Source organism: Simochromis diagramma, unplaced genomic scaffold (assembly GCF_900408965.1).
Source record: "Simochromis diagramma unplaced genomic scaffold, fSimDia1.1 OVJJ01000343.1, whole genome shotgun sequence".
NCBI classification, from domain to species: Eukaryota; Metazoa; Chordata; class Actinopteri; order Cichliformes; family Cichlidae; genus Simochromis; species Simochromis diagramma.
The window spans coordinates 8,794,515-8,819,426 of record NW_024386831.1 but is presented as its reverse complement, the minus strand read 5'-3'; the positions used below and the strand labels follow the sequence as shown (position 1 = coordinate 8,819,426).

The 24,912-nt window shown below is 45.0% G+C and overlaps 1 protein-coding gene across 1 annotated transcript in view; it reads right to left on the bottom strand.

The window, feature by feature from the left end:
• Positions 1 to 24,577, bottom strand: part of LOC120731372 (ribosomal RNA processing protein 1 homolog B-like) — a 30,131-nt gene extending 5,554 nt beyond the window's left edge. The window contains exons 1-12 of the mRNA XM_040028384.1: positions 23,284 to 24,577; positions 16,906 to 17,044; positions 6,032 to 6,239; positions 5,347 to 5,359; positions 4,960 to 5,066; positions 4,729 to 4,826; positions 4,555 to 4,574; positions 4,332 to 4,460; positions 2,274 to 3,262; positions 2,034 to 2,201; positions 1,781 to 1,847; positions 4 to 140 (exon numbers count right to left, since the gene is read on the bottom strand). Coding sequence (XP_039884318.1) covers positions 4 to 140; positions 1,781 to 1,847; positions 2,034 to 2,201; positions 2,274 to 3,262; positions 4,332 to 4,460; positions 4,555 to 4,574; positions 4,729 to 4,826; positions 4,960 to 5,066; positions 5,347 to 5,359; positions 6,032 to 6,239; positions 16,906 to 17,044; positions 23,284 to 23,353 — 2,145 coding nt within the window. The 5' untranslated portion in view covers positions 23,354 to 24,577. The remainder of the gene's footprint in view (positions 1 to 3; positions 141 to 1,780; positions 1,848 to 2,033; positions 2,202 to 2,273; positions 3,263 to 4,331; positions 4,461 to 4,554; positions 4,575 to 4,728; positions 4,827 to 4,959; positions 5,067 to 5,346; positions 5,360 to 6,031; positions 6,240 to 16,905; positions 17,045 to 23,283) is intronic.
• Between the last annotated feature and the right edge of the window lie 335 nt (positions 24,578 to 24,912).

Sequence of the window (24,912 nt, the reverse complement as noted above, 5' to 3'; positions counted from 1 at the left end):
GTTTGTCCTTTTCACGTTGGCGCTCAGCGGTGTGGGCGGAGCCTTCAACACGCCGAATTTGGGTTTCTGCTGCGGGTCGAAGGGAACTCGTGACGAGCCGTCAGGACTCACCAGCAGGCTGCGATCCGTCTTCTTGAACTCTGCACCAATCAGAGAAAACGTAAAATGACTCCAACAGGAACTCGTGATGAAGACGTGATGAAGCACACAGACCCACAACATGTTAGAGCACAAAACACTATCAGGAGAGCAAACAACAGGTGCACAGGTGAGTGCTGCTGTTCGCCGCTGTTACTGAAACGGTCTTTGAAGTGGATCCACCTTTGCTGGACTTCATCACTTAATCAAAAAAAACTAATGTGAGAATAATGTGTGAGAGTGTGTGTGTGTGAGAGTGTGTGTGTGATAGTTGTGGTGTGAGAGTGTGGTGGTGAGAGTTGTGTGGTGTGTGTGAGGTGTGTGTGTGTGTGTGGGAGGTGGGGGGGGTGTGTGTGTGAGAGTGTGTGTGGTGTGTGTGTGGTGTGTGAGGTGTTGTGTGGTGTGTGAGTGTTGTGTGTGGAGTGTGTGTGTGTGAGAGTGTTGTGTGGAGAGTGTGTGTTGTGTGTGAGTGTGTGGAGTGGGTGGTGTGTGGGAGTGTGTGTGTGTGTGTGTTGTGTGTGTGTGTGTGAGGTGTGTGTGTGTGTGTGTGTTTGTGTTGTTGTGTGTTTTGTGCGAGTGTGTGTGTTGTGGTGTGTGTGTGTGTTGTGAGAGTGTGTGTGTGTGTGTGTGTGGTGTGTGTGTGTGTGTGGGGTGTGTGGGTGTGGTGTGTGTGTGTGTGTGTGTGTGTGTGTGTGTGTGTGTGTGTGTGTGTGTGTGTTGTGAGTGGTGTGTGAGGTGTGTGTGTGAGTGTGTGTGTTGTGTGTGCGGGTTGTGTGGAGTTGTGTGTGTGAGAGTGGTGTGTGGTGGTGTGTGTGTTTGTGTTGTGGAGTGGGTGTGGTGTGTGAGTGGTGTGGTGTGTGTGATTGAGTGTGTTGTGGGTGTGTGAGAGTGTGTGTGTTGGGTGGTGTGGTTGTTGTGGTGTGGTGTGTGAGTGTGTTGTGGTGTGTGTTGTGTGTTGTGGGTGTGTGTGTGTGTGAGAGTGTGTTGTGTGTTGTGTTGTGTGTGTGAGGTGTGTGGTGTGAGGTGTGTGTGTGTGTGTGTGTGTGTGAGGTGTGTGTTGTGTGAGTGTGTGTGTGTGAGTGTGTGTGTGTGTGTTGGTGTGTGGGTGGGTGTGTGTGTGAGGTGTGTGGGTGTGTGGTTGTGTGTGTGCGTGTGTGTGTGTTGTGTAGAGATAGTGGCCTGTGTGTGTAGAGAGAGTTGTTGTGCTTGAGAGAGGTGTTTGTGTGTGTGAGAGAGTGTGAGAGAGTGTGTGTGTGTGAGAGTGTGTGAGTGTATAAATGTTACAGATGTTGGCAGCTGTTGTGTTTGGGCCTCATGGTTAAAAACAGATATGGTGACGATGACAGAAAGAGGCGCTGCAGGGCTCTAGACGAACTTGTTGCCTGCACTGGTGCGCCCAGATTTTTAACCACATCGCTGAACAGTTTTACACGTGCACTTCAGGCATGATGCGTCTGCTGCTGACCACACGGAGACTTTCAGAGTTGCAGAGACTTTTTTTGTTACTCGAACAGTTGGTCACACCTAAGATTTTTTTAGTTGCACCATTGAAAGATTGGGTGGCGCTGTAGAGCCCTGCACTCCGACATGAAGCTGAAAACACCTGTAATCTTAGAACCATGACCTACGCTGAGTTTCTTACCGGCTGTCTTGTTGTTCTTGAGGCCAAAGGTCACCTTCTTGGAGTCTGACTTTGGCGTCTGAAGCTTCTGTGGAAAACGAATCAGGCAGCAGCAGGTGAAACCTCAGCAGTGAGATCAACATGTCTGTGAATTCTTTCATTATTCAGTGTGAACCACTTCCTGTCTGAGTGGTTGGAGGTCTGGGAGTGGCTCAGAGAGGAAGCGGCTGTGACATCACAGAACTGTTTCCTGTCTGAGGTTCTCTCTGCTCACCTTCCTGCTGGACGCCGGCGTGCCCGGGCTTGCCTTAGTCTTACAGAAGAGCGGCGTTGGTGCTTTGGCGTTGCTCTGAAACGTGATGAAGTCCGACTGTGACCCTCCGGCGCTCTTCCTCTTCTTCTTCTGTGGTGTTTTGTTGCTCGGGGGCGTGGCCACGTCATCCTGAAACAGAACATAAGGTTAGAGAGCGATCACCTCGCGGCTTCTCGACCACGTCTCTCATCAGACACTCACGCTGGTGCGTCGGGGTTTCTTGGTGGCGGTCTCTTCTTCTTCTGCTGCGATGCCGTTCAGGGTCTGCAGCTCGTCGGCCTCGAACTCGAACACCACGGGGATCTTCCTCTTCTTCTTCCTTGCGGGAGTTTCTCTGTCCGAGGACGCCACCGTGTCACCTGCCTTACCCCCAACCTGCGCCTCAGCGGCCTCCTGTGTCACGCTCTTCTTCTTCTTCTTCTTCTTCCCTGGTGTCTTCCTAGCCTCCTTTTGGACCTCCTCCTCTTCTGGAGCTTCTTGCTGATCCTTCTTCTGTGGTGTCTCAGCAGCGGTCACGCCTGTGGTCATTTCCTCTTTTCCTTTTTTCTTCGTCTTCTTCTTGATGAGCTGTGGCGCCTCAGCTGCCTGCTCTTCATCAGCTGGGACGCTCTTCTTCTTCGCTGGTGTTACAGCGTCACTTCCTGCTGCAGGTGTCTCATCCGACTCGGAGCTCCTCACGCTAACAGGCAGCGCTGCTTCAGCAGCCATCTTCTTCTTCTTCTTCTTCTTTTTAGCAGGAGTCGTAAAGTCGCTCTGAGGCGGCGGCGCGCTCACGTTTTCTCTTGATGCCTCACAGCTTCCTGTATGTGCCGTTACGCCCTCCTTCTTCTCTGATATGGGAGCGCGTGCAGACGAAACCTGTGGCTCTGTTGTGGGAGGAGTCTCTGTGCTTTTCTGTTTCTTCTTCTGTGGTTGGTCCTGGTGGTCAGGTGGCGGCGCTGCCTCAGAGTGGAGGGTTCCTGACGGCGTCCATGCTTCTTCTTCTTGAGCCGTTTGCTTCTGTTCTGGCTGCTCTGTGGTTCCCTCAGCTTTCCTCTTCTTCTTCTTCTTCTTCTTTTTCTTGGCAGGTGTTGCCGTGTCGCTCTGAGGCGCTGCCAGTCCTTCCCTGGATGCTTCACAGCTTCCTGTGCCGGCCTTCACGTCCGTCTTCTTCTTTTTGTCTGCGGCGTCAGCGTCCTCCTCTTCCTCCCCTGAGGAAGCACAAACAGGTCATCACTCGCTGAAAATCATCCGTTATGTTTCACGCCGACTTTCATTTATGATCTAAACTCAGAGCGCGAGCGGCGCTCTGGCAGGGGCCTCGAACCAAACAGGTTATCAGATGACATCACGCTGTGTCTGAGCGCCGCACGTTGGAGGGTTTGAGAAGCTGAGGCTCTGTAAGTGACAGACCAGCTCAGTCTTTCTCCTCCACGCTCAGGGCGGGGCTCCCCGGCTACGACCAATCAGCAGGTTTCTGTTCACGTATCTGCTCATCGCAGACATGATGCTCACCTGTACCTGCATCGGCTGCAGGTACAGGTGAGCAGAGACGGAAACCTGCAGCTGAGCCTCGCTGAGACGCTTTTTTATCCAACATCAGCCAAAACAACTGGACCACTGTCACCATGGAAACCAGCTGAACCTAAACTGGATTTAAAGCTTAAAGACGGGAAACATTTATTTTACTGTCTCCTGATTGGCTCGTTGGCTCAGGTTCAGCACTGGAATCATCTCTGCTCTTAGATCAAACTCCGCCTCTGAGGGACCGTCATACACAGGTGTCCAACATGTGGTCCGGGGACCAGAGCCAGCCCGGTGGACGTTTGTGTGAAACCTGAAGTGAAGCGACTGAAACCTGCCTGCTCAGCTGAAGCAGCGGCAGGAAACATGTGCACCTGTGAGGCCGAGGTCAGCTGACCACCTGCAGCACAGGTGGTCAGCTGACCTCGGCCTCACAGGTGCGGCTCGTCCTCTGTTCTATAAAGAAATCCTTCATCAAACCGAAGCAAAAATCAAACAGTTTTCACGTGTTTTTAAATCTCAGCTGGTTTTACTGGTGCAGTCTAAACGAGCTCTGACTCTGCGGCTGCTCACCTGAGGACAGGTGAGCAGGTAATACTGCAACACAGTACTTGCAGGATGTACATAAACAAAACATTGCATCACTTCCTTGTAAATCGTCAGCACCGTGATGATAACGAGTGAAAAGCCGGGTCATCAATGCTTCCTTCACCAGCACCGGCGCCCCCTGCTGGAAGCCACACTTCCTGCTCTCACCTTTCTTTGCTGCCGGCTCCTCCTCCTCCAGGTGACGTCTTCTCTTTTTCATCCTCTTCCTGCTGCCGAACATGTCGTCGTCCTCGTCCGTGGAGACCTCCTCCGGGTACTCGTCCTGAGGAAAGACGCCTGACAGGAGGAGCAGATGGGGTCAAAGGTCAGAATCTAACTGTGTGTTTGGACGTGTGAAGAAAGGCGGAGGAGCAGTGATGGAGGTTCATACCTTCACTCAGGTCCCGCAGTCTGAGGGTCAGCACCACCAAAGCAGGCAGAGAAGAAGAACACAGTTACTGTGAGACTGACCAGAGGACACCAACGAAGAAGAAAGCCTGCAGCTTTCTACAAACATTCAACCCTGCAGGCTCCGCCCAGAACAACCGACGGAGGCGCTACTCACGTCTTTATGATCTTGTAGAGTCGCTCTCTGTTGGCTGCTGGCACGCCGCTCCGACCGGAAGCCTCCAACAGTTTGTCCGCCAGTGCAGAGTAATCGAACTACTCCGGGGAGGGGGGGGGGGGGGGTCAGACAGGAAGTAAAATCTCAGCTAATCAGACTCATGTGTCGCTAACATCACATGTCAATACTTTCAGGTTTTAAAGTTCCTGCAAAACCAGCGCCGGCCTTCACCTGCAGCACCGGCCCAACGTCTTCATCACGCAGTGAGTCCGAGTCCAGGTTCTCCAAGTGAAGGAACTCATCATCGTCATCATCAGCTTCCTCGTTGGTTTTGTTTCCTGGAAGAATAAAAAGGACCATCTTTAGAAGAGTTGAGCTCAGACAGAGACCGCAGCCTCCTCCTCGCCACGTTCCTTATCACAGCTAACGTGTTCTCGTGCAGCGGCGCCCTCGTTCGACCGCCTCCTCGTGTGGAGACGGCTTCACTGCCCCGGGCTTCGTTTACGTTATTTTAACACGTTTCTATAAAATCGGAAGAAAGTCTCGCGCTGCCTTCAATCAGCTGACGCCGAAGAGCGGCACGTTAGAAATCATGAAGGTACCGCGGAGCAGAGTTACCAGGGATCAGTGCCTGAGAGCAGCGAGGGCGGAGTCACAGACACAGGTAAGCACACCCGTCACCTGCTTAACAAAGACCAGCACCCCGCGCGCAAAACCGTTCCTGTTCCATTCCACGCTGCGAGCCTTACCCCATCTGCTCCTCCCGGCCAGTAGGCGCATGTTTATCGGTCGGCGGGTCCCTTCCTGTGCGTCGAGGCCCCGCCGCCCCACCCCCACAATCACGCTACAGTTCGCCCACTTACCTCTTGTTCTCCCTCCGCTAACTCTTCCCATTGAACGCGCTGCGCTCCTGTGTTTTGCTGCCCATTTTATTTCGAATCTGGCGCAAACCGGCGAGCCAGTTCCTGAATCAGTCACGTGGTACGGACTGCCCGCGAGGCCTCGAACATCACTGCATACGTAATCAAAGCAAGCCTCGATACACGCTTACCAAAACTCCCCCGAGATTACCGACACACAGGACACATCACTAGTGAACACCTGCACAGACTTTCTGTGACTGCTTGACTGACTCTGGTTCATTTACTGCAGCGATGAGAGCCTCACACATGGACGCACGATTCACAGTCACATATTTGAAGCTGGAGATCTTTATCTCTGCTGAGCGCAGCTCTCGGCTGTTGCACCGATACAGTGCGAAGGCTGTAAGCTCACACGCTGCTGCAGCATGTGCACGTCACACTTCCTGGAAAGCCGAGTACTTACCCTCCTCATAGGGGCAGAACGTCTTCTGCGCCCACTCCGAGTGCTGCCCGTCCACGGTGGCTCGCACCCGGAGCATGAAGTCGCCGATGAATAACAGCTTGAACCGTGTGAGGTCACATGACCGGTGTGACGTCTGGTTGCACGCTGTGATCCAGTTTGGAGTCTTCCTCTTCAGCTGGTGCTTCCTGAGGAGACATGAACATGAGAACACATTAAACCCTTCTGCTCTTTCTTTGTGTTCTGTCTTCGCTCGCTCCTCCCCGAATACTCGGCGGGTCTGGAGGGAGAGCTTTCATTCAAATAAAATCAAATTACAACAGCAACACACCAGCCGTGTTTCAGTAAACGTGTCTAAACAGGCGTCATCTGTGTTTCATAGGTCGGGGCTGGGAGGTTAACGCCTGTGGAAGCAGGATGATGGGGACGAGGGAGGAAAACTACGAAGAGGAAGGCTGCTCCACGGCTCTCTGAGGCATGGAGCACACTCTGACTTACACTTAAACTCGTATTAAAATACCAGCGAGGAGTTAAAAGGTCTTTATGTGATCACATGATGGCAGGCCAGGTGGTTAATAAACGTCTCAAATGACTTCCAGTGAAACCAGAGAGGAGAAACACGAGCCGGGACACGAGCTGTAATAATAATAATACATTTTATTTAAAAGCGCCTTTCAAGACACACAAGAACACTTAAGAATACAATAAAATGACAAAATGAAGAGTGACTACCCCATAGACAAAAAGAGAAGAAGAAACAAAACACAAAGACAAAAACAGAAGGGAAGACTGACAGCGCACTTTGTTAGTGTAAGCAGCACAGTAGAAAGGTATGGAAAAGAAACAAGCAAAAACAAACAAATAAAAATAGTAGCAAACACACCCCAGAAAAAAAGAAAGAGGAAGAAAAAAGGAGAAAAAGTCAGTCCCCCAAATATTGTTCTTTTAATATGTTGGCATTATTACATTTGGCTCAATGCTTACATATATGTGTAAAAAGCAAATGTACGAGCTGTGATAACTGTGTCTGATAGAATGAAGAGTAGACTGATATATGAAATATTCCTTTATTGGGTGAGAAAATCAGACCATGTCATAACTGCTGTAAGTCACACAGAATAGATATCAGAGCCTTAAACAGGCTGACTTCTGCTAAATGGGTCAAACTGGGCAGAAAGTCTACAAACACATAACATCCTTATAGAATATGATGTAACACTATAGATCAACTTACCTCAGAATATATAAGGCATATAAACAGTTACAGCAATATGATGCAACAAACACAGCAGTGCTACTGATCCAAAATACTCAAAGCTTCATAGAACTGAAACAAACATTTATTTTTAGCTCCATTCTGCTGCTGATACAAACTTTAGGTTTCTGAACATTAAACTTGTTGCTGCCTTTCATAGTGTGTAGCTTGAAGGCCCTGAGTACTTTCTCCCACACTGGAAACACTGGGATGATAACATTATTTGAACATTACCTAATAAGACTGATTCAGCACAGACAGTTATGTTAAACTTTCCTAGCAGTCCTTCACAAACAGGGAACAGTCTGTCTATTCTCTCCATCTGTCAGCTGCTGCTGGCTCTTCCTCCTCCTCTTCCTCACACACTGCTGAGTTTGTCCTGGTGGATCATCAGGGGTGCAAAGCCTCACAGATGATGTGCAGCAGTGGGTCCCTCAGTCTGTCCTCACTCTGGACACTTGCAGTCGTCACACATGGAAATCAAATGTGTGATAAGCTGCAGGATTCAAACACAAGTGTAACTTATAAACACATGTTCATACTTTTATTCCACAATCAGAGAGAAAGAAACAGAGAGAGAGTGCAGGACAGACAGACAGGTGACAGTCTCAGGTGTACACACTGCTACACAACAGCACCAGAGAAGCAGGATTTAGTGTTTGTGTTATTACGAGTGTAAACAAGAAGAGTTCCAGATGGTGCAGTGGACACATGTGTGACTGCTGTGATTAAAGCATCTTTCTTTCAGCTTAACGAGTGAACCGTCAGCTCGTTCAAACACACGTTAAAGTGCGTTTGGCTCAACACCACCGAACAGAGGCAGCAATATAACATAGCTCACATTAACAGTGCAGTGAATCCTGCTTGTGCCGTGATGTTCAGGACTGCAAACCGAGCAGCATCACTGACTTTCAGCCTGTTGTGTTTGTGGATATATGACTGACTTTAATTATCCATGAAATCATCACATCTCTGTAAGATTAAGGTCGACTATCGAACGGCGTATAAAGTAAAGGCTTTAAAACAAAGTTGGTACAAACATCGCTAATGTCACATAACTTTGCCGACATGTGGCCAACAGCAATGTTTTAATGTTCTTCATTATTAAACAACATAAATAAGTGACATAATATTCAGTACTTACTTTTAAAAGTTTACTCTTCGGCCGCTCCGCTTCAGCCGTCTGCCGCTTTTTTCCGAAAAAAAATATCCACACCCACCGCCACGCTATGAATTGTGGGATAGGTTGGGTCACGAAGGCTACACTGGACCCAGCCTTCAAATCTGGGGAAATGAAGGGCGCATTTGTCAACCGCATTTTGAGGACTCTTCGAATTGGGACACCCTTCGTCGCGTCGCTGTGACGCAATCGGTCTACAAATGCCCACTCCGAAGCATGCGGTCCCTGAATTGGGACACAGCTAAAGTGTCATAAGAAAGTGCGTTGCTAGGAGTGATTGGAGGCAGATTTCATTTCAAAAGACTACCAAGCAGAAGCCTTGATAAAAGCGTGGTTTTGTACAAACTGTGCAAAAAGGAGTTTGGATACCACCGAAGCACTTCCACCTTATGGTACCATCTAAATGCAAAACCTGTTGCAGCGGGCACAGAAACTGTGGGAGCTGTTAGCGCTACCAGTCGAGTACCAACAAAAGGTGTCGGCAGCCCAAACTTGATGAGATGACTGGCTTCAGGACCAAAAGTAGTAAGTCAACATTGGACAAACTTACACAATGGATTGCTCTGGGCTGTAGACCACTATCAGTGGGAGAAGATAGGGGGTTAGAACATGTGCTACAGTTAGCGTCAGGTGGTCCAACTTTCCAACTGCCTGAAAGACTATTTCAAGTAAAATTCAACAGCTTTATGACACTGAAAAGCAAGATTACAGACAGCACCTGCTAATATGGAGGAACTACACCAGTAGCAAACAAGTCTGGGGCAACAGCAAGAGCCACTCACAGAGGATGTTTCCACACGGTGGAGTTCAACACTGGATGTGGTTTCTCTCTACTAAAGAATCAAGAGGCTGTTTTTGCTGCTGTAGACAAACAAAAGCACGAGCTGGTCATTTTAACTCCATCAGAGCTGGTAAACCTCCAAAAGCTGGCAGCTGTACTTGAGCCATGCAGGTAAAGAAAACTATTCAACTTATTGTTACGGTTTCTTCAAAAAGGTCTATAGTTGACAGTTACTGTGGAGATGAATAATGCCCGCTGCAGTGCTGGTCCAGTCGAGCAGGGACCCACCCACAGCTGTCTGTTCAAAGCGTTTGTTGTCATGTGTGCAAAGAAAAGCATTTTCTTTCTCTGCTGTCCACACACAGATGCTGGTTAATGTGTACAAATAGATAAAATACAAATAGCATGAATAAATGAATGGAGACAAAACAATTGAAGTATTAAAAGAGCTATGAGCTTCATTTTCATTTCATTTCATTTATTTGTTCATTTCCAGGCACAACAAATACCTATATTGAACATAAAATGCACAAAACAAAAAACAAAAATTGCCTGAAAAGGAGTGGGACGAAGAAAACTTATTAAATCCCACCCCTATACTCACTCATCAACAAAAAAACAAAAAACAAAACAAAACAATATACTTCCCGCAGCTATGCCCATTATTGCATACAGTCCCATCAACAGCCCCGGGCGCATACAAGCATCTAAACTCCAGCTCGCAAACAACAATTAGAGCCTTCATAACTGACTACAGAATATATAAATTATAAATTACATTACCACAGGTAACAGGCAGTAATAACTACAAGTAACAAACACACACATACACACATACATATACATACATATATATCTACACACACATGTACATATATGTACATACATACGCACAGTCTTTTTTTTTTTTTTTTTTTTTTTTTTGAATCCATACCAGCAATGGTAAGAGAACAGACATTACAGAGCACACTAAAAAACCATCATTGAGTATACTGTGACCAGACCAACTGTTTGTAGAGAAATTTAAATCTATGAATATTTTTGCATTGTTTCAGTTGTAAACTCAGACTGTTCCAGATTTTCACACCACATACAGACACACAAAAACCTTTACGGGTTGTTCGAGTTCTGGGTAATTTGAATTCTCCAAAGCCTCTCACATTATAAACCTTTTCTCGAATTTCAAATCTAGTTTGTAAATTTGCCAGTAAAAGTTTAGTATAAGCTTTATACAAAATTATGGATGTATTGTAATTAACCAGATCCTGGAATTTAAGTAACTTTGCCTGAAGAAAGAATTTGTGAGTATGATCTAGATAACCAGCCTTGTGAATTATACGCAGTGCTCGTTTCTGTACTGTGACTAATGGATTAGTTGTATTTTTATATGTGTTTCCCCACACTTCCACACAATATGTAAGATATGGAAGAACCAGGGTACAGTACAGAGTACGAAGTGCATCTTTATCAAGGAATTGTTTCACTTTGTTCAAAACTGCGAGGCTTCTGGAAATTTTGGTTTTTATGTGTCTGACGTGGGGTTTCCATGAAATTTTGTTATCAATTACGACTCCCAAAAATTTGTTTTCACTCACATTATCAATTGGTACACCTTCAATGATAATTGGTAATTCTATATTATATTTAAAATTACCAAAAAACATTGCTTTAGTTTTATTTATATTTAATGATAATTTATTTATGTCCATCCATTTTTTTATTAATTGTAGCTCCCTGTTTACAGTCATTACAAGATCAGTATAATCATCGCTACTGAAAAATATGTTGGTGTCATCTGCGAACAGTATGAGTTTAAGTACTTGAGAAACATCAAAAATATCATTTATGTATACATTGAAAAGTTTTGGTCCCAACACTGACCCTTGGGGAACACCACATGTAATACCAAGTTTCTCTGAATGGTAATGCCCTATGCTAACATATTGTTCCCGACCCGTTAGATAACTTTTTAACCAGTTACCAGCTTTCCCTCGAATACCATATCTTTCCAATTTATCCAATAAAATTGAGTGATTAATTGTGTCGAAGGCCTTTTTGAGATCAACAAAAATACCAACTGCATATTTATTTTTGTCCAGTGCATCAGTAATTTCTTCTACTGCCTCAATTATCGCCATTGAAGTGGTTCTTTGTGTTCTGAAACCATACTGACCAACATTTATTATTTGATGTTTTTCAAGGAATTTTTGTAATCTTGAATTAAAAAGTTTTTCTAGAATTTTTGAGAATTGAGGCAGTAGAGAAATAGGCCTATAATTGGTAAAACTATGTTTGTCATTACTTTTATATAGTGGTATTACTTTCGCAATTTTCATTTTTTTTGGAAAACAACCGGACTGAAATGATAAATTACAGATATATGTTAAGGGACTAGCAATATTCAGAATAACCTGTTTAACTACAGACATATTTATGTCATGATAATCCATTGAAGACTTACTTTTACATTCTAATGTGATATTTATTACTTCTTGCTCATTTGTAGCTGAGAGGAACAGTGAAAAGGGATTTGATTTTATATTACTGATATTTTCATTTTTATGACACGGGATGTCCGCTGCTAGTTCAGGGCCAACATTTATGAAGAATTTATTGAACCCATCGACAATATTACTCATGTTGTGATTTTCACCATTTGCATCAGTAAAATATTCAGGATATGATGTTCCAGAAGATCCTTGTTTAATTAAGTTGTTTAACACATCCCAAGTTCCTTTTATATTGTTTTTATTTTCATATAATCTTCTTCTATAATAAAGTTGTTTGCTCGATCTTATAATATCAGTCAATTTATTTCTATATGCTTTATATCTTTGTTCCACTTCTTTTGTTTTTACTTTGATAAACTGTTTATACAGATTGTTTTTCTTTTTGCAAGCATTAATAATTCCTTTTGTGAGCCAAGGACTTTTTATCTTTTTTTTCTTTGTCATGTGTTCGTTTACAGGACAATGTTTATTGTACCACATAGTAAAAATATCTAGGAAATTGTCATAAGCCTTGTCCACATCTGACTCTTCATACACCGAACTCCAATCTTGTTGTGCTAAATCGAAATTGAAGGCATGAATTGCTTCTTCATTTATTGTTCGCTTTGCTATCATGATCTTGGTATCTATTTTTTTAAAATCACAGTCACACAAAGTAAAAACTGGTAAGTGGTCAGTTATATCACAGACAAGCAGGCCACTATTAATTTGGAAATCCATGACATTAGTAAAAATATTGTCAATAATAGTGGCGCTATGTGAAGTTATTCTGCTTGGCTTTGTTATTGTTGGATATAGTGATAAGCTGTACATCGTGTCAGTAAAGTCATCAATGGCTTTTAACCTTGTTGGTTTAGCAAATCAATATTAAAGTCACCACAGATGAATAGTAATTTTTGGTTCACCGAAGCAAACGTTTTTTCTATCCATTCATTAAAAGTGTCAATACTTGAACTGGGTGTCCGATATATGCAACTTATTATAACATTTCTCTTTTTTTCATTCATGATCTCAATAGTCAAACATTCCAAAATTCCATCAATAGCCATAGACATAGTTGTTACAACATTATATTTTTAGAGTTATGAACATATATAGCAACCCCGCCGCCCGCCTTATTTAATCTATTCATGTATTTTAAATCATATCCATTCAAACAAAAATCTATTCCTTTATCGACATTGAACCAAGTTTCAGTGATGGCTATAACACTAAAGGGGCGAGAAAATTGTTGCAAATAGTCCTTAATGAAATCAAAATTAGAGTACATACTTCTGCTGTTAAAGTGAATTAATGAGAGCTTCCCGTCTAGGTTAATTTCTTTTTCATATTGTTCCTGAGTGAAATAATTACAATTTTTAACAAAAGTAGAGAGAAAGTTACTTTCAGAATCTATTTCTGGATCTATTATATTATGCTCCTTATATTCACAATCTAGATCAATTACTTTCTGTTGAAGAATTAATTTCAACATGTCCATGTCATTTCTTGGTGTAATTAGAGATGTTGGTGTATTTATCATTTGATTGTCATTAGAGTTATATATTACCTCGATACATTAGTGTCAGTTGTACTTGTCCAGATCCTCCATGTTCCTCACTATCAGTACTTTTGCCTCTTCTGGTGTCCCGTTTAGCTTAATGAAAATCTTACAGTTTGTTACCCATGTATGTTGTATTTTACCATTCTTCTTCAGTTGCTTTGCCTTCCTCGCGATGTCTGCGTTTTTTCGTGTCAGATGCTCATTAATGAAAACATCCGTGCCTTTCAGTTTGCGTCCTTGTTTCAGCAGTGCGACCTTGTTCTTCCGATTGACAAATCTCATAACGACGGCCGGCGGTCTGTCACTCCTCCTGGGCAGTGAGTGACATGCTTCTATGTGCTCCAGGTCCATCTCTATCCCCTTGCTTTGGAGGAAGGACGCCACCTGTTGCTCCACCGAGCGGGTCTCCTCGTCGCTGGGCTCCCCGACGTTCCCGGCCACTGCGTGCGTGTACGAGCGCGGCTTGATTTTAATACCGCTGATGACCACGTCGTTTGTACGGGTGTACTGCTCCAGCTCATCCACCCGCCGCTCGAGATCCATGATCCGTCTGTCCTTTTCGGCATTTTGGAGGCGTAGCTGTTTTACCTCCTCCAGTAGCCCCAGAAGCAGCTCCTGCTGCGCCCTGACTGCTGCCACGTCTCCGCACAGCGCTCCGAGGGAGGTTTTAATGTCCTCAACCTCCTCTGGTGTTGGGCCTTTCTTGGGTGGCATACTGAAGCGAGAGCACGAGGCGGCCACCACGAGGAACCCGGAAGCGGAATTTCGGATGATGGCGCCTGGCTAGGCCTGCTGGCTGATGGAGGAGCCTGGCTGTGGCCTGCTGGCTGTGGCCTGCTGGCTGATGGTGGAGCCTGGCTGTGGCCTGCTGGCTGGGCCTGCTGGCTGATGGTGGAGCCTGTCTGGACCTGCTGGCTGATGGTGGAGCCTGGCTGTGGCCTGCTGGCTGATGGTGGAGCCTGTCTGGACCTGCTGGCTGATGGTGGAGCCTGGCTGTGGCCTGCTGGCTGATGGTGGAGCCAAGCTGTGGCCTGCTGGCTGATGGTGGAGCCTGTCTGGACCTGCTGGCTGATGGTGGAGCCTGGCTGGGCCTGCTTCACTAGTCTTTCAATGTGCACTGTAATCTCACATATCAACCAGCTTAATATGCTGGTTGATATGTGAGATGACCTGATGTGCAAAAATTATTATTACTGTTAAAATGGGTCAGCTGTTCAGGAGTCTGATAGCAGTGGAGAAGGAGTTGTTGAGTCGAGATGTTCTGGATTTCACACTTGTGAACTTTCGTCTCGAGGGCAGAAGAGTGAACAGTCTGGGGGTGTGTGGGGTCTTTGAGGATGGAGGCAGCTCTGGACTCTGCGATGGTAGATGCTTATGGTAAATAACACACCACTGGCAAAAAACAGTGAAAGGATCCCAGACGACAAGTTTTTAGTTCAACATACAAGTGACGACCTTTGACCTTCATCGGGTTTTATTTAATTGTGTCAGAGAAAACATCATGTTCTCTTCATGCAGCTGAGTACAGTCAGTGTTTAACTTTATCAATAAACAGCTGCAGCTTTCACTGACAGCACATGTGGTGCTTTAACCTTGTTGTCATTAGTTTTGCAGTTAACATGTGAACATGATGGATGATCTGTCTGCTGTCACTGGGTGGTGCTGAGGTCTGAATCTGAGGACGGCTCCTGCAATCACAAAGAGAACAGAACCGCCACAACCTGAAATATAAGGTTTATCCCTCGGATCTGAAATACAGCTGATCCTCTCTGTCCTCACACACTCAGGATCTGAAGCTCTTCTCTTACATTTATTCAGTTCTACAGTTCTGCTGACAGAGAGCTGTTTATTAAAATAAGCCTTATATACTAACAGATTTTCCAATATAATGTTCACCTTTGAGTTGTCGGTGCTGTATAAATGGAGATCTGCAAAGATGAGATGATGGAGCAGGTTTGAGTCCTGGTTCAGTCTGCTGCTGCATCCTGGTCACAACACACGGAGGTGTTATCAGCAGTGTGTGACCTGCTGCCTGAGAACTGAGAAACAAACATTAATGCTTTCAATTATTTCTCCTCAAGGATTTAAGCTGTACAGAATACTGCACGTGACTGTGAACATACCTCACTAACAATAATTCAGACTGTTTTTTTAACCTGAATATTTTAAACAAAAGTCATAAGTGGAAAAATTAAACATACATTTTAACTTAAGCTGTCAAGTGGCCGTAGTTGGTATCAGCACATAAATATTGGGCTTTGGTACAGTTATATGATTAATTAATAATTAATGGGGGTTACTGAAGTGCAAGCTTTTTTTTATAAGTTGGTCTTTCTGTCCTTACAGATGTGACAGGACACAGAAAACATGCTGCTGTTTGCACATACTTAATAATCAGTCCTGTTGCTCTTACAGTCTAAAAGTACAGTAATGGTAGTTAGTTAGTAACTGAGCGGCCCGGGGTGTTTCTCTTCATTTCCTTAGTCAGGGTAAATTCATTCACCTGCTCGGATTAGCTAAACGAACTTTACAAAACGAGTTTCTGCTAGCTAGCTAGCTAAGGACGTTAGTTACGGATTAGCTTACAAACACATTTAACTTACCTCTGTTCTGTCGGGTAGTCCAGTTTACTGAAGAACACCTCAGGCTGTCTGTTTGAAACAGTCGGGACGCTGGAGCTCCTCTCGGCATCCACGCTCTATCTGCTACTCCCAAACAGAGAGACGCAAGTTTATCCGTGACTGCAGCTGCGAGTCAGAAGTGTTGTGATGATTTTTAACAGCATTATAAGTTTAATTAGAATCAAACTTAATAGAAAGGAGACCAACTGAACACAAACCAGTGCGATGAGAACTACTGATAATGTAAGAAAGAATTTTTGGAAAAACTTATCTGAGGAGAACTGTTTTATATCAGCCTGACCCCAGTCCCATCCGCTAACATGGAGGAGGCGGAGTTTAGGACCTATACTCCAGCCAGACACCAGGGGGCGATAGAGACTTTGAAGCCGATCAAAGTTCACCCAGGCCCGAGTCCATGAAAGCGAGCCCAATACCAGGAGTCACCATGGCAACGGCGGGATAAGGAGCAGAGCCTCCATTTGGAGGAAGGCTACGTTTAATGTTAAGAGCAGCAGAGGAGCCATCGCTCACACAGCTCGGTTTTATTTACAGAAACAGGAGTTTCACATCTTTAGCGATTCAGCCGCCAGGAGGAAAAGAAGCTGAACTTCAGACCCCGCTGCAGGTTTGAAATGTTCACGTTCACGGCGTCGTCGTAACGACAGATGTTATGAAAGGCGACTCCATCAGCTGTTAACGGGGTTACCACAGCGGCCCGTCGCCATGGTGAATCCCGGTGCCACAGGTCCATTGATGATGTCTTTCTTTACTCAGGGCTGGTTTCCCTCTCAGCAGCGCTCTGTGTTACCATGGTAACTGACTTTAAAGCTGGCTCACAGTTAGTTTCTCTCAGCTCAAACCTGTTTGAACCTGAATCAAGAAAACATGTTTCAGGTGGACCACGCCCCCTGTGTCCACCGTCTGACAGGTAAATAAGCCCCGCCCTCGTGATTCTCAGACTTACGGCACATATTGCGTGGTGAAGGTGACGGTGTGGGTCCCTGCAGCGCCCGGCGGCCAGTCCCAGCTCAGCGTGTTGTTGGTGTTCAAGGTCTTCGTGATGACGTTCTGAGGAGGCGGCACCTCGGATCCATCGGCTCCACCTGCAGGACAGAAACAGAGTGACACACATTCATCTTCTGTTTGTATTATAAGAGCCATCCAACCCCAGCTGTTAAGAGGGCGGGGTCCAAATAAAAAGAGATATCAGACAGGACCGATCAATGAGGATTCCTCAGGCCTGATGCTGATTATTGGTAATCAATCAATCAGTAATCAAATCAGGCTGATGTTTCAGGACTGATTCCTGTGAGGCCGCGCTGACGACACACTGAGCTGAAAAGATTTCTGTTTCTGTCTTTGAGAAAGTAAACATGTGTGTGCAAGGCTCTAGACATGTGACCTACTTCCTCAAAGGTGCGACTGAAAAAAAATCGTAGGTCACAAGACCGCGACCAGCTGAAAGAAAAGAAAGTCTCTGTGTGGTCAACAACAGACACACGTTGTGCTCATATCGTGGTCTGAACCAATCAGAGATATTCACTCTGTTTGCCAGGTGTGCCTGCTGCTTGTTGCACAGGGAGGAGAGGGGCGGGGCAGGGAGGAGAGGGGCGGGGCAGGGAGGAGAGGGGCAGGGCAGCGGGGGATTGGCTGGAGTGGGGTTAACAGTTTGCATACTATGCGTTCTATACTGCTCTCTCTCGCACTCTGAGAAAGTCAACATGTGTGTGCGAAGAGAAAAACAGAAATCTTTCCAGCTCAGTGTCGTCAGCGCGACCTCACAGGAAGTAGTCCCGAGACGTCGGCCTTTCAGGCAGCAGCAAACAGGTCGTCAGAGGACGCCGACATGAGGTTTAACATTGCCTACGATATTCCCAAAGAAGATGTTCCGTTCAAAGTTCAAATGGCTTGAAAATAAACCCCACCTCCAGTAATGATGTCACGTGCACCCAGGTTACAGGTGTCATCGCAGACACATGGGGAAAAGGACAAGTTACAGAAGTAAACGTTAGTCTATAGCCCTGCTGTGTGTGTGTGTGGTCTGAGGGTTTGTAACACGTGCACACGCACGTGCACACGCAGCAGATCAGCTGCCGCCATCTTGCCTCTAGTCTCGGTCTTCAGGTGTCCACAGGTGGTCATTGTGACCTCAGTCTGGGACATGAACCCCATGTTTGATTCCCTCCCCAATTATCCATCCCTAGGTCCTATAACTAACTGAGGCTTTTATTTTGAAAAATAGCCATCAACTTGTCACATGACCCTTATGTTGTTCCTTCGTCCTCAGCTGCTGGCCCCGCAGCTGTAAATCAGGTCCACGTGGCTGTGATCAGAATAGGGCTGTGCGATATGACCAAAATCTCACATCCCGATATCAGAATTCTATCGTCCTGACAACGATATAAATCACAAAAATGTAACAATTTCTGTAAATTCTGTGAATCTCGGGCAGCTCGACTTGGGTGAAGTGTTTCCAGCTGCGCGTCCTTTACCCGGAGTCGAGTGTTTTAACGATGCATGAAACGATACATTTTTTTCTTTGTGAGTATTTATCACACGGCGTGCTGCGGGGAAAAGCCTGTTCTGATGTTTGAGTCTAAGGTTGATTTTTTAGCACCTGGCGGCTCTTTTTTACTTCTCATCGTAAATAATCTGCTCTTTCACGTGATTCAGTTTATTTTGAAAAGTCTCAACAGGATCTTGAGCTTTATTGTGAAAGGTTTATGTGGAACATAAACAAGCGGACACGCGATGCTGTTACCGTCGTTGTTGCTAACGACAACGGATAAAAACAGGCGCTTGTCCGTCCGTAGTGTGGTTCTATTAAATATAAGAGAAAGAGAGAACTTTAATAAATGAATATAGCCACTACAGTGACATCAGAACCATGAACAAATATTGCTGTAAACAGTTTATTTTGCGATACCACGAAACAAACGATAGCGTAAAATGAAACGATCGACGTTTTTATATCGTCATCCGATATATATCGTTATATCGAACAGCCCTAGATCAGAATAACAATAATCGTATCAGCCACGAAAACAAGCATCTGCACATCGAGTAAAAACACCAGCACAGCGTCTGCCGAGGAACAGGAAGTGCTGCGACTAACCTGACCGCACTGGGAGTGAGAGTGATTATTTACCCAGCAGCCCCAGGGACAAAAATAAAGCACAGGTGTTTCCGAGCAGAATAAAAATATGAGCAAGAAAGCATTTGTGAGAGTGAAGGAGGAACTGTGGATAAAGACCGAGCTTCCTATGGGCTCAAAATGTGGTCATAAATATTTTGTATTTGTAAATCAGTTTCGTATGTGTAAAAAGAATTTGTGTGTGCGTAAAAAAGATTTGTGTGTGGACTTAGCCAAAAAAACCCTGCACGTTACAAGTACGAATTTTGACCCTATTTTTCTTCCTTTCATCTGATTGGTCAATGTCATGTCAATCACAAATGTAACAATCCAATCAGAGAACAGATGGGTTTGGCTGTCGGAGGGACACTTTTTTTGAACTGCAGGTCCTTGAAGGGTAATACAGTTTGAAGCTGGAGGATCTCTATATAAATATCCGATAGCAGCTAGGTCCCCTAACTTTCAGTAGCTGTTGAAAGGATAAAGTTGTGGTATGTCAGTGGTTAGAAACACCATCATTACTTTGAGTTAAACTAATCCTAAAGTCAGGGCTGACCCGGGACCATGGCTGTGAGTCACAGTGCGCAGCATAAAAGTCCTTTCACATCAGACGCAGGATGTGCTGCTAATGCTAACTGCTAACTAAAAGCCAAGGATCCAGAATTTGTTGCTGGCTGCTGGGCTCTGTGTGCAGCAGCTCTACCTGTACTAGATGCACCTGCTCCTTGTCGTTTCTATGTCTGACTTTATGTCCTCTACAAGAGTTTCTGTTTTTTTTGCTGGTTCCTCAAATGTTCAATAAAAACATGTATGCTAATTCATAACGAAGAAAGCTTTGTAATGAAGACTGTCATTTCCAAAACACTGCCCCCCCGCGTCCGCAGCGCTGTTGAAAAGGCTGTGGAAGTCCCTGTATTAAACACGTAGACCTGTGACACAAAAATCACCAAACTCGGACGACCACAGACTGTTTTCCTTCGTGGTGAAAGGAAAACGCTGGGTTGGCATGTAAAAGGCCATTTATTCCCTTCAAAGACCTGCAGTTCAAAAAAAGCGCCCCTCCGACAGCCAAACCCATCTGTTCTCTGATTGGATTGTTACATTTGTGATTGACATGACATTGACCAATCAGATGAAAGGAAGAAAAATAGGGTCAAAATTCGTACTTGTAACTTGCAGGGTTTTTTTGGCTAAGTCCACACACAAATTTTTTTTTTTTTTTTTATTTATTTTTTTACACATACAAATCCTGATTTACAAGTACAAAATATTTATGACCACATTTTGAGCCCATATTCATGTTTCAACGCGCTGCCGCTAGGGGTGCAACGATATTCGTATCGATATTGAACCGTTCGATACAGTGCTTTCGGTTCGGTACGCATATGTATCGAACAATACAACATTTGTAATTTATTTTATCAATTTTCCTTCTGACGATGCTGTCTGTGTTGAGCGCTCAGTGAATCTGCGTTCGACTACTCCGCCTAGGCTGCACTGTCGAGCGCAGATCCACTGAGCGCTCAACACAGACAGCATAGTCAGAAGGAAGAGCGCAGGGCAAGCTAGCGAGACAGAAGTTAAGCTCTACTTGCAACATTCAGATCTGGCGTTTGGAATTATTTTGGTTTTCATGTGACGTATGACCGTGAAGGTAAGCGAGTCATGGACTAAAGTAAAACAGTATGTTGGATGTGCCATGCAATGCTCAATTACATTGGTGTGAACTAGTGTGTTAGCGCAGTTAGCTCGTTAACGTGTTTGCCGTGTAGCCCCATGCACGGAGCGATCGGCGGTAGCTCGTTAACGGAGATTTGCCGTGTTGTGGCGTTAAGGTCATTTCAACGAGATTAACCTGAAAGCACTAGTGGGAACACAACGAATATGACTGCACATTTACGCCGACATCATCCTAGTGCAAAGACAAAAACAACAAGCATGCTACTAACTTTAGCCGAGTCATTTAGACAGCTGTTAGCACATGATTCTCCTTATGCTGCTGAGAATATAGCCCAGAAGAAGCGGATAGTATAGCTTTTATTTTGGAAAGAGCCATTTCTCTGTAATAAACTCTCTTTTCCAAAGATGAGTGATTCCTCAATCAGATACAGGGCTTGCAATATCGCTAGCCCGACGTCCCGGAGCTAGCGATTTTTTCAGTCGGGCTACCAAAATCTATCTCTTCCCTGCCCGTCGGGCTATTGTAGGAAAAATATATGTCAATGCTTTTGCATTCTTTCAGAAATGTAGCTGGGTAATTATGTCATTGGCATCGGTGAGCCACTGTCAATATGTGACATATTGAAGTTGCGTTTGAATTTGCACTTGTTTTTTTGCTTTCACTTTGCAATCGTGCGAACTGTGTATAGAGAGCGACAGCACTGATCTGTGAGTGATGATAATTTGTGCACCAATTCCTCTGACATCGTCTTATTAATCGTTAGCTTACTATGCAAACATGACAAGTGAAATCTCCCGCAGCAAGCTTAAACATGTGAGAGGTTGATCGCGCAGAGAATCGCTGAGCTTATGTGAGTGAGCGTGTAAAAGCATTTCAGTTCTGCTGAGCCAAATAAGACAGGTCAGGGTGAAGAAGTGACAGCCAAAGAAAAGCTTACCACAAAACGGAGAAGTTATGACAAATCAGACTATAAGGCAAAAAGAAAGTGCAGCTTTATGGTTTCATGGACAAAATCATTTCTGTGGCTGCAATATGATGAGCTAAATAACCAGGGCTGCACATAAGTGGTCCACAGGTGCGCATTCGCTGTCAAAATAAAAAACATGCACAAGGGTTAGGGTTAAATTTAAAAACTGTACTTTTGAGTTAAAATATATATTTATAATTTTAATAAATGACAAATTAAAAAGGCATGAACATTTTTTTGTATCGAAAAATATCGAACCGAACCGAACCGTGAATTTTGTGTATCGTTGCACCCCTAGCTGCCGCTGTGAAATCACTCACTGTGTGGGACAGAACTGACTGATTTGATTTTCTCACCACTTTTACTCTTTTATACACAGCAGAGCTATTTGTACGCAGCAGAAGAAATCTAAAGGATCTAAAGGAAGCATCACACAGCTGCTCACAGCTGCTTTAACAAACACAGGCCGAGTCTTCAGACCGGGACTCCTGCAGTGGCTTTAAAGCTGACTCGATGTTTCCTCAGAGCTGACGTTTTTCAGCCCTGCAGGTGGAGATCTGCTGAACTTTTGAAGGACCAGAAACACGGGAAAATTCATTGCAAGCATCAAACGTACTCGAAGCGAGTGTAGCGTGGACATGTTGATGGTGTATATGAGTTAAATGCAGTGCAGTGACAGGGAGCTGAGTGGGGGGGGTCTGTGTGCCAAACGTGTTACTGATGCGAATCCAAAGCAGAACAACTTCAAGGTGAAACTGTTGCTCAACAAAGGGTGTCGGCTCACCGCCCTGAGTAACGACGTGCCAGCCTTCACCACCGCAAGCACACAACTACAGGAAACTGTGTCTGTGCGATCTGTGCCTGAGGTGAGGAGGGGAAGTGTCCTTCAGCCTGCAGAGACACGCCACTGACACAGGCGTGGCCTCAGACTCACAGTGAAACTCAAGTCATGAATCAGAGAGAAACACACCGAGGCAAAGTGAAATGAAAGTGAATCCACACAACAATCAGCAGCTCACACAGCACCAGAGTCTGCACACAAATACTAGAGACACACTGACGGGGAGAGCTGTGCGTTACAGCAGCAGCCACCTGAAACAGATCAGTACTAAACCCATGTGACCACTGGGAACCTGTCATGACAGTCATGAAGTCAGCAGAGTCCTGCAGGTTCATCCAGGCTGACCGACTCTAAATGACTCCCTGTAAAACTATTATGGCCACCGTTAAACCATAAAGCACCACCAAGCCTCACACTGGCCGACTGTTAACCAGTTATTGACCAGTTATTGACCAGTTATTGACCAGTTATTGACCAGTCACCCTACACTGCACGAGCCGACCCTCACACACCAGTAGAAGCTGTGATCACTAAAGGGAAACACACCAAATGAAGACTTTGCTGACATGATGTACTCACACGTGTACGCGCGCGCACAGCTGCGGGCTGAGACGAAGCTCCTTTAATCTCAAATATATTTGATTTGCTTTATATGAAGTAAACCAGCAGCACGGACCGAGGCTAGGATGCTACGCAAACGCAACCAGATGTGGGACTTACCGCAGAAGAAGAAGAGGAGGATGAGGAAGCCGTGAAGGAGAGCCACTCTGTGGCGGGGGGCGGCGGACATCGCGCTGTTGAGAGGACCCACGGACCGAGAAACTTCCACACCGGCAGACACGGGACGTCTGTAATTCGTGGAGTTCTGTTCCTGCGTGGTTTTCAAAATAAAAGCACGGGCGGGGCCTCCACCACTCGTTATCGTTCCCCTAGCACGTTTTATTTCTCCGGTTTCAGCGTTTTTGCTTCACAACTACAGCGAGCAGTTTACTTTGTGCACTAACATGGACTCCAGTCAACCAGCGCCACCTCTGGCCAAGTGCCACAGCCTACAGCCAGATCAACCTGTGACACACATCTGCAGCACGTTTGAATTCGTTTCATGCACAACACATTTGTACCTTTCAATTGTGTCTGTCTGTGCGTCATGGAAATAAACCTTTGAAAAGAATGAAATGATATCATATATTTATTATCAGCCCACATTTGTACAAAATGCCAAATTATATACACAAAGTCATAAGAATCACCACCCTTCTTCATCATGATATCAATACTTTTGCCCATAAGAAAAATGTCGTGACCAAATATATGACACACTAATATTTCACCAGTGTTGTAACATCACATCCTGCTACTTATTCCTGCGTCTTTTGGGATCTTACAAAGCTTCAAACGACAGGTCGACTATTAAATCAGTCGTCGACGATTTTGATAGTCGACATAATCGTGACTAGTCGTGGCAGACCTAGTATGCACGCTGTCCTCAACAGCCATACTGAAACTGTCACAGTTCCAACGTCAGTAGGAAACACAGCCAGATAAACTTTTCAGGACAAACGAGACACAAAAGGAATTTTACTGGAAAGCAAAGATTGTTTCAGGACCTACAAGTTTAAAAGATTAAACCAGCAGCTCCAGGGAAGGTGACACAGATGCCTGTGAGAAGAACACCACTAAACCACTTCATACTGGGAGCTGAGGGATCAGGAGCTCATACCCAGGAAAATATGATTTTAACCCCATCCTGCAACAACACAAGTAACAGTGAAGAAAAGAAAACTTTGCATTTTCATCTCATGTTCCAATTACAATTTAGATGTGACAAAATAGGTTTTAAGATCAGGTGTAGAGGTCAGTTTGTTTTATAAATGATTTAGATCATTTCATTACAGATCATGAAACTAAAATAGACTTTGGTTAAGAGAGTGAAGAAGAAACACCCAGTGCATCATGGGAATCCCCGGCAGCCTACGTCTATCGCAGCATAACTAAGGGAGGATTCAGGGTCACCTGGTCCAGCCCTAACTATATGCTTTGGCAAAGAGGAAAGTTTGAAGCCTAATCTTGAAAGTAGAGATAGTGTCTGTCTCCTGACTCCAAACTGGAAGCTGGTTCCACAGAAGAGGGGCCTGAAAACTGAAGGCTCTGCCTCACGTCTCAAAGTAAAGTTTTTCTGGTTCTGAGTAAAACCCTGAAACTTCCTGTTTTGCTGAAGTTCTGCATTTCTGTGTTTTCAGCGAGGATGTGGTTAAAAGTGCTGTCTTTGTTTTTTTGTCAGTAGCCTGTAAAAAAAACATTTATGTGATGTGACAGCTGACCTTTAGTCTGAGAGCCGGACCAAAAGAA